Source organism: Lipophrys pholis (genome assembly GCF_963383615.2).
Source record: "Lipophrys pholis genome assembly, chromosome: 7".
NCBI classification, from domain to species: domain Eukaryota; kingdom Metazoa; phylum Chordata; class Actinopteri; order Blenniiformes; family Blenniidae; genus Lipophrys; species Lipophrys pholis.
This window is the reverse complement of record NC_137638.1, coordinates 13,105,716-13,117,807: the sequence shown is the minus strand read 5'-3', so window position 1 is coordinate 13,117,807 and position 12,092 is coordinate 13,105,716. Positions and strand designations below refer to the sequence as shown.

Genomic DNA, 12,092 nt, shown 5'->3' with positions numbered 1-12,092 from the left:
GTGACCTTTAAGATCCCGAGATACAAAATCAGTTGAAGTTTCTGTATGGTATCGAACAAAAAAAATGTTTTCACCATAGCTAAATAAACTATGTTAATCTAAACTTAATTATATGCCCTTTTCTCATCCAGTTCCAGCTGCTGAGCCCATCGAATACGCACAGTTCCCCTTCTACCTCAACGGGCTCCGGGAGACGCCACAGTTTGTGGAGGCCATAGAGAGCGTGCGGGCAATCTGCAGCAACTACAGCCGACAGGGGTTGCCCTGTTACCCCAATGGCTATCCTTTCCTGTTCTGGGAACAATATGTTAGTCTACGCCACTGGCTTCTTCTGTCCATCAGTGTTGTGCTTGCCTGCACCTTTTTGGTTTGTGCCCTTTTCCTGCTCAACCCCTGGACTGCCGGCATTATCGTAAGTACTGGAGTGACACACGTGCATGGTTGACAAAAGCCAGAAAAACATAGAAATATACCTCCCCACTCTTTGATACCCACTTTTCAAGTATATCTTGATAGTTCTGTGAGTCGCTGGGGTTTGTCATGAACACATTTTTTTAATACAGAGAGAGAAAAAAACAGCCTTCAATGTTCAAAACGTCCTTTTATTGCTCTCCTCTTATTATTTCCATTTTTTTGTGTGTGGTCCAGTATGCATGTCAGACAGAGACAGCCCGAACAGAGCAGAGGCTGCTCTGTATTATTGAAGCCCAGACACCAATGTTTATCTTGCGCTGTTTTGTTAGGGCCAGTCTGTTTAGTCTAGTCCAACACTCCCAGACACCAACGCTGAAATAAATGAGAAGAGGACCCAAAGTTGCTCCAACAACTGCCTCCCTCGCTAAACCTATAAAAAGTTTAATTTTATTCCCATCTTCCACACTCATCCTGTCCTGCTCCTCTCACACGAGGGGTTTCCAGGGACACATGCAAGCACGCATTAACATACAAAGGAAAGCACACAGGCTCCCATCGAGCACTCGCGGACTTGTCTATACTTGCAGGCATGCAGTAATAAAGTGTAAACACGGAGATACATATTTCACACAAAACACGTACACATAGCGCTCTGGTATTTCTCTCTGGTGGGTTGTTTTTTACAACAGGCAGTGGCACAGGCCACCCGAAACCCTAAAACAAGGGAGGAGGGGACTTCATGTTCATCCTTCAGGCTTTACTAGCAAGATCAAAAGACAAGTTATGAAGAGGCGTCAAGGACCAGACCACAGCCAGCCCTATAACATCAAACCCTCGAGCTATTTCAATCCCTTGTGGCCATTTGCCCTGAAATCCAACATAACCCTGTAGACAGGGGCTTTGTTTAACTTTGGTGTCATGTGTTTACATTCACACAGACTGTTTAAAAATCCACTGTTATTGATATTGACTGCTGTTAACTCTTAGTGCCAGGAAAGCTTTAAAATACACCCACAGTGATTTGTGGTCTCCATTTGCTTCTTGTTCACACGGTTGGAATGGATTTTCTGTCATCCATAGAAAACTGACTATTTAGGAGATGTAAACGCAAGGAAATAAGTCAAATAATATTTTATAACACTAAATTGTTGGTGTTCAATTAATCAAACATGCTTGTCAGCAATGCAATCAAGGGGTTATCACCTCATATATGATGAAATGAGCCACAATGGTCTAGAAAAAGTCCAGTGTTGAATATACTACCCAACACACAACTGGTCCTCCTGGATCTACATTCACATACTTTCATACAGTTGCCTCCCCTGCCCACCTCAGCCCTCTTCAAAGGAATTGGGCCCCCGTGTAACCTGACACCTGTCAGCTGATGATGGTATTTACTCTCTGCTCCTGCCCTGCTTCACTCAGCCTATACACACACACACACACACACACACACACACACACACACACACACACACACACACACACACACACACACACACACACCAGTATTTTACCCCCCCAACTCCAAAATCTGTTTTATGTACCGTCAAAGTCCAGGTCAACTGTAAACGCTTACAACACATGCAGGGGAATAATGGTTTGTTTATCAAAGTGCAATATAGTAGATTGGCTCCATTTATGGTCATGTGACCGACTGTGTCTGGAAATGGTTCTTGTCTCTTTCACTTCAAAATGTGCAATAGGACTCCACATGAATGAACTTTTCTTACATTAGAAAACGTTTTGGGATTTTTTGCTACTTGTTCGATGCAAATCAAAAGGAGTAAAATCATGTGTATCAAATAGTTTCAGGCTCACACACACAGACAAAAAGGAAAAACCCAGAAATATTGTATGACACTTATTTTGAACCAATTGTGTTTTTTATTCCATCATATATTGAGCCTGTAAAATCACCTTATAGACAGATTTACTAACCGGACTCCATCTTTCAATCAGGTTTTGGTGCTTTCACTCATGACTGTGGAGCTGTTTGGCTTCATGGGGCTTATGGGAATAAAACTCAGCGCTGTTCCTGTTGTCATTCTCATCGCTTCTGTGGGCATTGGAGTGGAGTTTACTGTCCATGTTGCCCTGGTATGAATTTTTTTTTTTTTTTAATGCTTGTTTCTTCTTCTTGTCTGATCTGAAAGGCTGTGATGGAATATCTTTGTTCTTCTTATTTCCATGTCAAAGTTTATATTTTGATTAATCTTAATCTTTAAAATATATCATCAGTTATCACTCATTTTACAATTTTCTTTTGAAATAGTTGTGCAATGAGACTGTCCCTGTTGAGAGTGAGACATGAAGTGTGAGTTTGTGTGTGTTGTAGGCGTTCCTGACAGCCATAGGGGATCGTCACAAGCGGGCGGTGCTGGCATTGGAGCACATGTTTGCGCCGGTGCTGGATGGAGCCTTTTCCACTTTATTGGGAGTCCTCATGCTCGCTGGCTCTGAGTTTGACTTCATTGTCAGGTGAGTCCAATATTAGACCTCATCAGAAAAACTGGTACACTCACTCAATTTCAGTTTTAAAACCATCGGAGAACTAAATAAAGGTTATCATATGGCATCTGGGTTGTGTTCTTATACCATTAACACCTTGCCTCAACCTGTATGTGACACAGGAATCTACCTGAGATGTAACTCATGCATGACAGGCTGCTTTCTTCCTCTAACCCCCCCAACCTTTTTCTTGTCTTCTACCTGCATCTCTGTTTCATCCTGTCCCTTTGTAAATTTCATCTATTAATACATACATTTATATGTTTCTTTTAGTTAATTTCTCCAGTTGATCTCAACGAAAGCTTTTTATATTCACCATACATTTAGTCTTTTCTTTCATCCTTCTCCACTTTCTTAATGTGTCTTATGCCTGGCATAGGGTAAACCAGGGAAAGGATGAAGAGTTGAAGGTCAGGAGTGGGAGGAGAAAGAGGGCTCGGGGGTGGGTGGGGGGGGTCCTCTGGCTCTTTGTAATCTCCTTCAACTAGTTTAACTGCCTTCTCCAGACATTTATAAGCACAGGAAGGAGTAGCAGGGTGGGGGGCAAGAGGGCAGTTATAGAAAGACCGGAGCAGTGGAAACTGAAACCGACAGTGGCTCCTTTTTCTGTGCCTTCATTCTTGTCAGCATCAAAGAAAAAGGTTGGTTTCAACCAGCTGCCAAACAAGAGAGGAAAATAATTATTCTGTACATTCTCAGCCACAGAGCATTATGAGAAGTTTCCACTGAGCTCAGTGCATAATTTCAAGTATTTCATGGTGGTGCCGGGGCTACGTGTGCACAAATTCTTGGTTGAGGTGGCTGTGTAATTTGGTTGGCCTGCTCCTTGAGGGGCTGGCTACACTCATCTGAACTCTATGTGATCTACAGGCAGTCAGACTCTGTCTCATGGTTACACACACACACACACACACACACACACACACACACACACACACACACACACACACACACACACACACACACACACACACACACACACACACACACACACACACACCTGTAATCATGGGGGTCAGTAATGGAGTACCTGCCAGTAAGAACACACACGGATACACACTAAGAGAAACACATACAAACAGACACATGCAAAGTATAGAGGCCTATAGACCTTCTCTCCTCACATCCAGTGGTGTGCTCTGGTTTCTGGCTCAGTCTTGGGCCTCCATTTAAAGGTTCTGTTGTCAGAGCAAACAAAGCAGTGCCCCAAGGCGGCGCAATAACAACAGGCCCTGCTCGTATTTTTCTGCTTGTGCCGAAAGAAATGTTTCCCCGACTTTCTCCGTCAGCCCTGTGAATGTTTTCACTCCAAACAGCCCAGTAGGGCAATCAGCCTGGTATGTGGGCTCCACGTGCGTGTATATATGTGTGTCCATAGGTGATGGGGCATTTACCCCTCCTGGTGTGTATGGAAATGCTAACTATAGTGATGACACAGTTCAGCTCTAAGCAACAGTTATGATCATAAACCCCCCCCCCAAAAAAGCCAACAGCGTGGCCTTGAAATACTGTCAAGAATGACATGTGTGTAGATAGAGCTTTACCAGACAGACAATCAAAGGCTTGTCAGCTGTCAGTGCCATCTTACAAACAAACGATTGTACTTGGTACATTCTCAGAGTACATGAAGGAAAGACAAGAGCCTTCATAAAAATATATATTTTTATGTATAATCAGCCAATGACATTTCTGACTTTCTAAAAAGTTTATTATTCACTCTTGCTTTCTGGTGTCATGTATTTCATGATTTTGTTGAGTTTAAACCACTGCAGGATGACTGAGATTGCAAAGTGTTAAAGATAAAAAGCTGCTTATGAGTAAGTGCTATTCCTAACTTGTCCGTCTAGAATCATTAAATTTGAGGAATATTATCAGACCATCTCACGACTGAGACCCACAGCTGATCATGGCAACAAGATGCTGCATAGTTTGTTCCCACTACTGCTTTGCTCACGAGATTACACTCCCATCAGATCCATACTGTGTTAATGGCTTTGTGAAAAGGTCCAAAGGCTGCAAAAATCTCTCAAGAGCATCATTTGGGAGCATTTTCAGATTATAAACCTATTCCTTTGCACTAAAACAGTTGTTTTCATCAGGTTAAGTCTTTACAATAGTTGTATGGGACCCGGATTCAAATTCAGGTGGCTTCCGGAACGGCATGCAGCATAGAATTTTGTTTTGCAGGTTGTACTGACTTGCTTTTAGTGATGCTTGTAAACGGGAGCAGCCAAATATACATCATCAGTTCCATAATTTTCCAGGTACTGCCCAATTAAATTCTAAGTTTGTTTAACATGGCCCCGGAACTGAAATAGTTTGGTACCGCTGTGACAAGTGTCAATTGAATAGTAGAATTTTTGTCCCAATTCAAACTATATCAATTCTGTCAAGGTTTATTCAGTTCACATGAAAACAGGCAGCCCCAATAAATCAAATCAATACTTAATATAAATAGTTGTTGCCCATCTTCAGCACAGGTACTTACAAATGCAGCCGCTGCATGACTTTAAATAGTCTTCTGACAACTTTAAATAATACTTGCTTGAGAACAAACAACAGATGTAGATTAATCATATTCAAAACTTGATTTATTTATGTCAACCCTCTTAATTATCCTGTCACTGGTAAAATAGTAAATGTGTTTCACTTATATAGCGCTATTCAACTGCTTGAGCAGTTCCAAAGCACTTTACACTGTTATTCACCCATCTACACAAACATTCACACACCAATGAAGGCGGCTGCATTGCAAACCGCTAAGTCCATCCATTGGGAGTGATTTGGGGTTCAGTGTCTTGCTCAAGGACACTTCAACATGTGGGCAGGTGGAGATGAGAATGGAACCAATCGATCTACCAAACCAGCCACAGCCGGCCTCTGAACTGCATTAATTGACCTTTATATTTACCTATTGTATTGATCAAAAATGTAACTGCTGTAGTCTTGTCATACTCAATTGGTACCACTGTGTACTTAAAGATAACACTGGTGCATAAGAAGTCTCAGTGTTAAACATTCGACCGGTTCAACAGTGGGTTTTCTTATCTGACAAAGCACTATGAAGGACATTCAACAACCATCAGAAATATTTCACTCCTTACTATTTGTGGATAGGAATGAATTTCGGGAGTGGAGCAACATCTGTATAAGTCACTCTACACACAGAGTTGGGTAGAGAGGGACAACTGGCTCTCGTTTGTGGACATCTCCTCCTAGCAATACCTATTGGCACTCATGATATTTAAGAGTTCATGATTCATCATTTTCTCAACTGTAACTTCAGCGCTTCCAGTGATGAGGCGGGGAAAGAAGCCTGTTCAAATGAAGGAAGCTGGACTGAAGTGAGAGAGAGACGTAGAGAGATTTAGAGTGCAGATTGGGGGGTCTTACCTGATACATTGGGGATTTAATTAGACGGAGGGGATTGTGGAGTGGCCGGGAATTTCACAGAGGCTTAGCAGGAAAGAAGGGAGAAAAAAAAGCAAGGCAGAGAAGAGAGAACGAAATAAAAGAGAGGGAGAAAGGCCAGGGAGGGGTGTTGCTCTGAGAGTCCCCTTCTCTTCTTCCTAGACTAAATTGTTTAAATTCTATACCCTTCACTTCATTTGTTTGCTTCTCTCTTTCTCTCTTTTTTAAGCAAGCAAGGAGAGAGAGAGAGAGGCCCCTGTCCTCTTGTGCCCCCCCATGCCCGAACGTTCCCCTCAACCGCCTCCACCCACCCCCCCACCCCTATTTTTTTTTTTTTACTCTCTTACCCCTTGCCCCCTCCATCCACATTCCTCATTGCTTTGTTTTCTTCATGTTTGCTTATACGCCACACACCCAAGAGAGAGTACCCTCGCCCCAATAACCCCCCTCCCCTGCTCTTTTTTCTCCCTCCCGTGCCTTTGAATTAACCAGCTCTGGCTAATTATGCTTCCCCTTTCTTTTCTCTCTGCGGCTTCTTTAAGATTAACCCTCTTTGGCAGAACTTAGAAACACACAAGGTACATTTCTGTTTTGCTCCTCAAACCACAGTGCATGCCTGCCTGACTGTGGGGGGGCTCATATATTGTGCGTTTGTTTGAGGAGTGGCTGGTGTCTTTGTGGAAGTATTATTTCAGGCATGTGTAATAGTTGATCTTGCACATGTCTCCCCACGTCTAAACTTCTGTGGTTTGCACAGGTATTTTCTTTGTCTCTTCGCCTTCGTGCTGTTTTGCCTACCTTTTTTTTTTTCTGTTGATAGAAACTCTGAGGAGTTTTTTTGGGTTTTTTTTTTTTTTGGGTTTCTTGCTACTTGGTCAAATTTCCCTAATTGATTTGCTTCATTTTGTATTTTTATTACGTTTTCACATGGGAGCATTTGTTTAACTGCTTGTACTATGCTTCTTGTCAATACTAAACCAATTTGATTATGTCTACATCTATACATAGCATTCTTTAGACTTTATAATTATAATAAATATGGCGTTGAATTAAAATAAGTTTAAGAAGTTTAAGAAAAATAGATACTATGAAATATTGTATTTTTACATTACATTACTCATGCAACAACAATGCGCATACTTAATTTTTCAGTTTACGTGTTTGTTTGTTTTTTAGATATGTTTCACTGTGAATCAAATTATGGGAAACATAGACCTTGTATTCAATTTTTTTTTTTTTTAGAGCAGCATCTGTGCATGGTGCTCAATGCTGAAGTTCAAAATATCTGAATTTACACAGATTTTAAAACATTGTCCATATTTGAAAACAATTTTGTTGCTTGTGTGTTGTATTGCAGGTATTTCTTTGCAGTGTTAGCCATCCTAACAGTTCTCGGAGTGCTGAATGGGTTGGTCCTTCTTCCAGTATTATTGTCATACTTTGGACCCTATCCAGAGGTAAGATCTCAAAAAATACAACTACAATAAAATGGTATTTTCCAATATGTAGTATTCTCGTAGGTCCGATTTTTTGCATTCTTAGGTGTGCACATTTTTTTTAATCTCCCCTTTCACCTCTCAGGTATCACCAGTGGATGGTCGTAGCAGGTTACCCACACCCTCTCCGGAGGCCCCCCCGCACGTCGTCCATTTCTCTGTACGTCCTCACCAGACCACTGCGGCCACCACTACCTCTGGTGCAGCTTCAGACTCATCAGACTCAGAGTACAGCTCCAACACCACAGTGTCTGGTATCAGCCAGGAGCTGCAAAATTACACCCTGCGCTCGCACAGGGGACAGCATCGAGTCGATGAACAGCAGTACCACCTCCAGGCCAGCAGGGGCAGAACAGGCAGGATGGAGGAGGAAAGGAGAGCGGGATCAGGACACAGGCGTTCTGCCAGACAGCATGAACCTCCAGCCTATACTGTGTCTTCGGTAAGAAGACAGTGCTCATTCTGATTTGTGAAATAGTTTCTAAATGCAAAGGATTGTTTCATTACAATATTAATCTTATTGTCTTCTTCAACAGTCCATCTCCTCTCAGGGTTGTGATTCCGGACCCCAGCATGGAGCCACTCAGCGAAATAGCAACAGAGACCCCAAGAGCCAGCTGCACCGGCAGGCCGCACCTCCAGCCCGCCCGCGCTTGGACGCTTTTGAAACTGCTACTGAGGCTGGGGGCCACCATGGCTCACATGGTCATAGAGAACGCTCAGCGGGCCACAGAGGCCGCTCTTCCCACAACCCACAACCTAATCACCACCTTCCTCACCACCACCCCAACCCCACCCCTTACTGCCAACCCATCACCACAGTAACTGCATCTGCCTCGGTCACGGTCGCCGTTCATCCACCCCCCTTGTCCAACCAGAGCACATCTTCCTCTTACCCAGCATACACGGCGACAGACAGTTACTGCCCATCAGGGTCGGAGGAGACCGATTCCACTTTCCAGGATCCACATGTGCCGTCTGGCTCCCACACGGGGGCCAGGGGAGACAAGGTGGAGGCCATGGAGCTACAAGACTTGGAGTGTGAGGCAGCTGAGAGGAACAGTGGCAGGTGGGCAAGCTGAGGTGAGTTTCCGCTCCTTTAGCTGACCAAATTAAAACACCGTCTCCATTTTAAATGCATGTGTTTCATCACAAAGTATTGATAATTCAATCTCCCTCTTATTTCCAGTTCTGGAGAACAGAAGTACTACGGCCAAAGATGGACTCCTCCTCTGTTTTACTAAGCAGCTGACACGGCCTGGCACAGCCCAGCTCAGCATTGCCCAGCCTGGCACTCCCCTCCCAACCCCCTTAGCAGCGAGAAACTTGCCAGTGTGGCCATAATGGTGCTCATTCTTACTGTAACTCAGCGGACTATTGTCTTAGATATTTCTATCTATATTTAAAAGATGTATACATGTAAATATGAACAAAAAGTAGGTATAATTTTAGAAGCTGTACAACTCCTCATGTTAACAGACTGGGGCTGCCATTTTATATGGTGTGTGTGCATGTGCGCGTGTGTGTGTGTGCGTGTGTGCGTGTGTGTGTGTGTGTGTGTGTGTGAGTGGGAGATAGATCTCTGATTACTGTTCACCTATCTGTGGATCTGTGCCATTAGGAAGCTTCATCTAGGAAAAAAAAAACCGTCAGCATTCACTGTTGCTGCTTAAAATGTTGTTTTTAAAAGTCACGTTTATAACTCTATGCAAATATCTCTTTAAACAAAAGAAGTGATCTGTCTGTGTGTGTGTGTGTGTGTGTGTGTGTGTGTGTGTGTGTGTGTGTGTGTGTGTGTGTGTGTGTGTGTGTGTGTGCGCGTGTGTGTGTGCGTGTGTGTGTGCCTGTGCATGTAGGTAGGTTAGTTCTACCCTGGTGTGTAGGGCTGTATAATATGTAACAGTCCCATTATTTTTTGGCTTTTAAATCAGACACGTCCTCAAAGCAGACTAACATATAAACTCATTTAAAACATGAGCAAACTTGTTAGAATTATAAAACTATGGTGTGTGTGTGTGTGTGTGTGTGTGTGTGTGTGTGTGTGTGTGTGTGTGTGTGTGTGTGTGTGTGTGTGTGTGTGTGTGTGTGTGTGTGTGTGTGTGTGTGCATTTGATGTTGTATAAAGGTACGCTTGTAAAACTATTAATTTGTTATCACAGACCTGTGGTAGTTATGAAACAATTACTGTTTAACTTGACACGCCATGCGTGCTATTTAAGACGAGCTGATATGAAGACATTTTAAAAAGGTGTTTCTTTTGTTTTTGTTTTTTGCTGTTTCATTGTTTTGTTTTTTTTAGTCATCGCCTCAGCATTGAAACCTGTTTCTGCTTTCAGCCTTGTATCACTGTCTGTTGATCTCTGAACTCTGGTTGTATTTTACTGTAAGATGTCATATATTGTTTAATCCTAGTAGGCTCAAAACAGGTTCTGCCTTGTATACTCTCCATACAAGCAGTGACCCCACCTCAGTAACTCGCTCTACCATCACAGGGACATTTGCATCACTGATTCTGGTACAGGGTCAACACGGGGTGCTGACTCCGTGGCTGACTCGTCAATAAGCTAAGGTTCAGACAATACTGTATGACCCAACTCAACATGGCACTTGACTGCATTTACACTTCATCCACAGGAATATCTTGTCTTGCGTAGCTCTTCATGTCCATTCAATAAGCTAATCCATGTAGCCTGCTAAGGAATAAGCTCTATATGGCCTGACAATGTGCTCTGTGTGTGTGTCCCTATGTATGTTTGTGCATTCATATGCGTGTAAGGAAATCCTCCATCTTTGCTCATACTGTCCTTCAGTGACAGTAAAGACAACTGTCTCCAGTTTGGCCACAGCTGTCCAACACCGACCTCAAAAAAAAAGAAAAGTAAAAAAAAAATTAAATAAAAAATCCCTGACATAATGCCATGACACTAATTGGACGTCTCCCCTCAACTGCAAAATTGCACAGCCCAGAGCCTCAGGGGTCAGCGGTTACACCAGCAGCCCCTCTTTCCACCAGTAATGGCCAGTTCATGCATGTGACTTTCTACCAGTGTCCATACATGTTACCTCCCCAGGCCTGCTATCCTTACTTACTCCCTCCACTTTGACACCCTATCACATCTCTTCCAACATGTCTTTGTCGTTTCCCTTCTCCCGTTCACCAAGTTACATCAGCTGCTTGCATGAAATAGGTTGTTTTTTTATGTTTTTCATTTTGTTTTCTCCCAATGTCACATTGGCAGTAGAGGAGAGAATCATAGCTGGCAACTATTTTATTCATTTTTAAATGTTTTTGTTTATTTGCGATATTTATATTTTTGTAATATAAAGTATGTTGGGTTTCTTTTTCTTTCATTATTGTTGTGATGCCAGTGGATAACAAATGCAGGGATTTTTATGTCTATTGAAAAAACACTATTACAGTTTAATGTTTTTACATTAATGGAGTTTGATCTGTATAAAGTGCTTACTAATGTTAAATAGGAAAAAAAAAGAGTATATAACATTTTACACTACAGGTCTCATCATAGCTCTTAGAGGATTTTAAAAGGAAAAAAAAAAAAATCATTGGTTCTTCCAGGCTGCCATTTTGGTCTCGATTGATGTGGATGTATGCTGTTTTCAGTTACAAAGATAAATGTATGCCATATAATTTATTTATATGAAAATTTATTTTTGTAGTGTACATAGTAGTTGTCAAGGTATTTGACAGAAGTATATTTTTAAAGAGTTTATATGTAATGATATACCATAACAGAAAAAAAGCCTTAAGGTGCACACTTTCATTGCTAACTGTCTTGTGAGACAACATTGACACCTCCCCTTCAGTATTATGTTCGGATCCTCGGAGAGAGACAGCTGTTTCTATGGGTTTGTCAAAGGCTAGCCATGAAAGTAGAAAATTGTACTAGCTCTCTAAATATTAATGTTCAAACACTGATAGAATTCTAACAAATAAAAATATAACTTATTTGTCTCTTTGTTCATAACTTTAATAAATGGAAACATAAAAAGAAAGACTTTGTTGTGAGTTTGACTTGATTGCTCTGCAGGTAAACGTGACCTGCCCTTCCTCCGTCAGCCTCTCTCCTCCCATCGCTCCGTCCTCCCTCTGAAACGTGCTGCCGTGTGAAACTCTTGACGTCTGGTCTGGAGCCCTGCAGCCCACCCAGCTCCACCCCTAATGCCCCCCCACCTCCGCTCCCTATTCCGTATGATTTTGATTGACAGCTTTATAGACTGCAAGGAAATTGGTTGTAGTTA

General features: G+C 42.3%; 1 protein-coding gene across 1 annotated transcript in view; it reads left to right on the top strand.

Moving 5' to 3' along the window:
- Positions 1 to 11,825, top strand: part of ptch1 (patched 1) — a gene marked incomplete at its 5' end in the record, with an annotated part of 50,362 nt that extends 38,537 nt beyond the window's left edge. The window contains 7 exons of the mRNA XM_080467835.1: positions 132 to 412; positions 2,377 to 2,514; positions 2,753 to 2,895; positions 7,694 to 7,793; positions 7,918 to 8,274; positions 8,369 to 8,915; positions 9,022 to 11,825. Of these exons, the coding sequence (XP_080323961.1) occupies positions 132 to 412; positions 2,377 to 2,514; positions 2,753 to 2,895; positions 7,694 to 7,793; positions 7,918 to 8,274; positions 8,369 to 8,914 (1,565 nt within the window). The 3' untranslated portion in view covers position 8,915; positions 9,022 to 11,825. The remainder of the gene's footprint in view (positions 1 to 131; positions 413 to 2,376; positions 2,515 to 2,752; positions 2,896 to 7,693; positions 7,794 to 7,917; positions 8,275 to 8,368; positions 8,916 to 9,021) is intronic.
- Between the last annotated feature and the right edge of the window lie 267 nt (positions 11,826 to 12,092).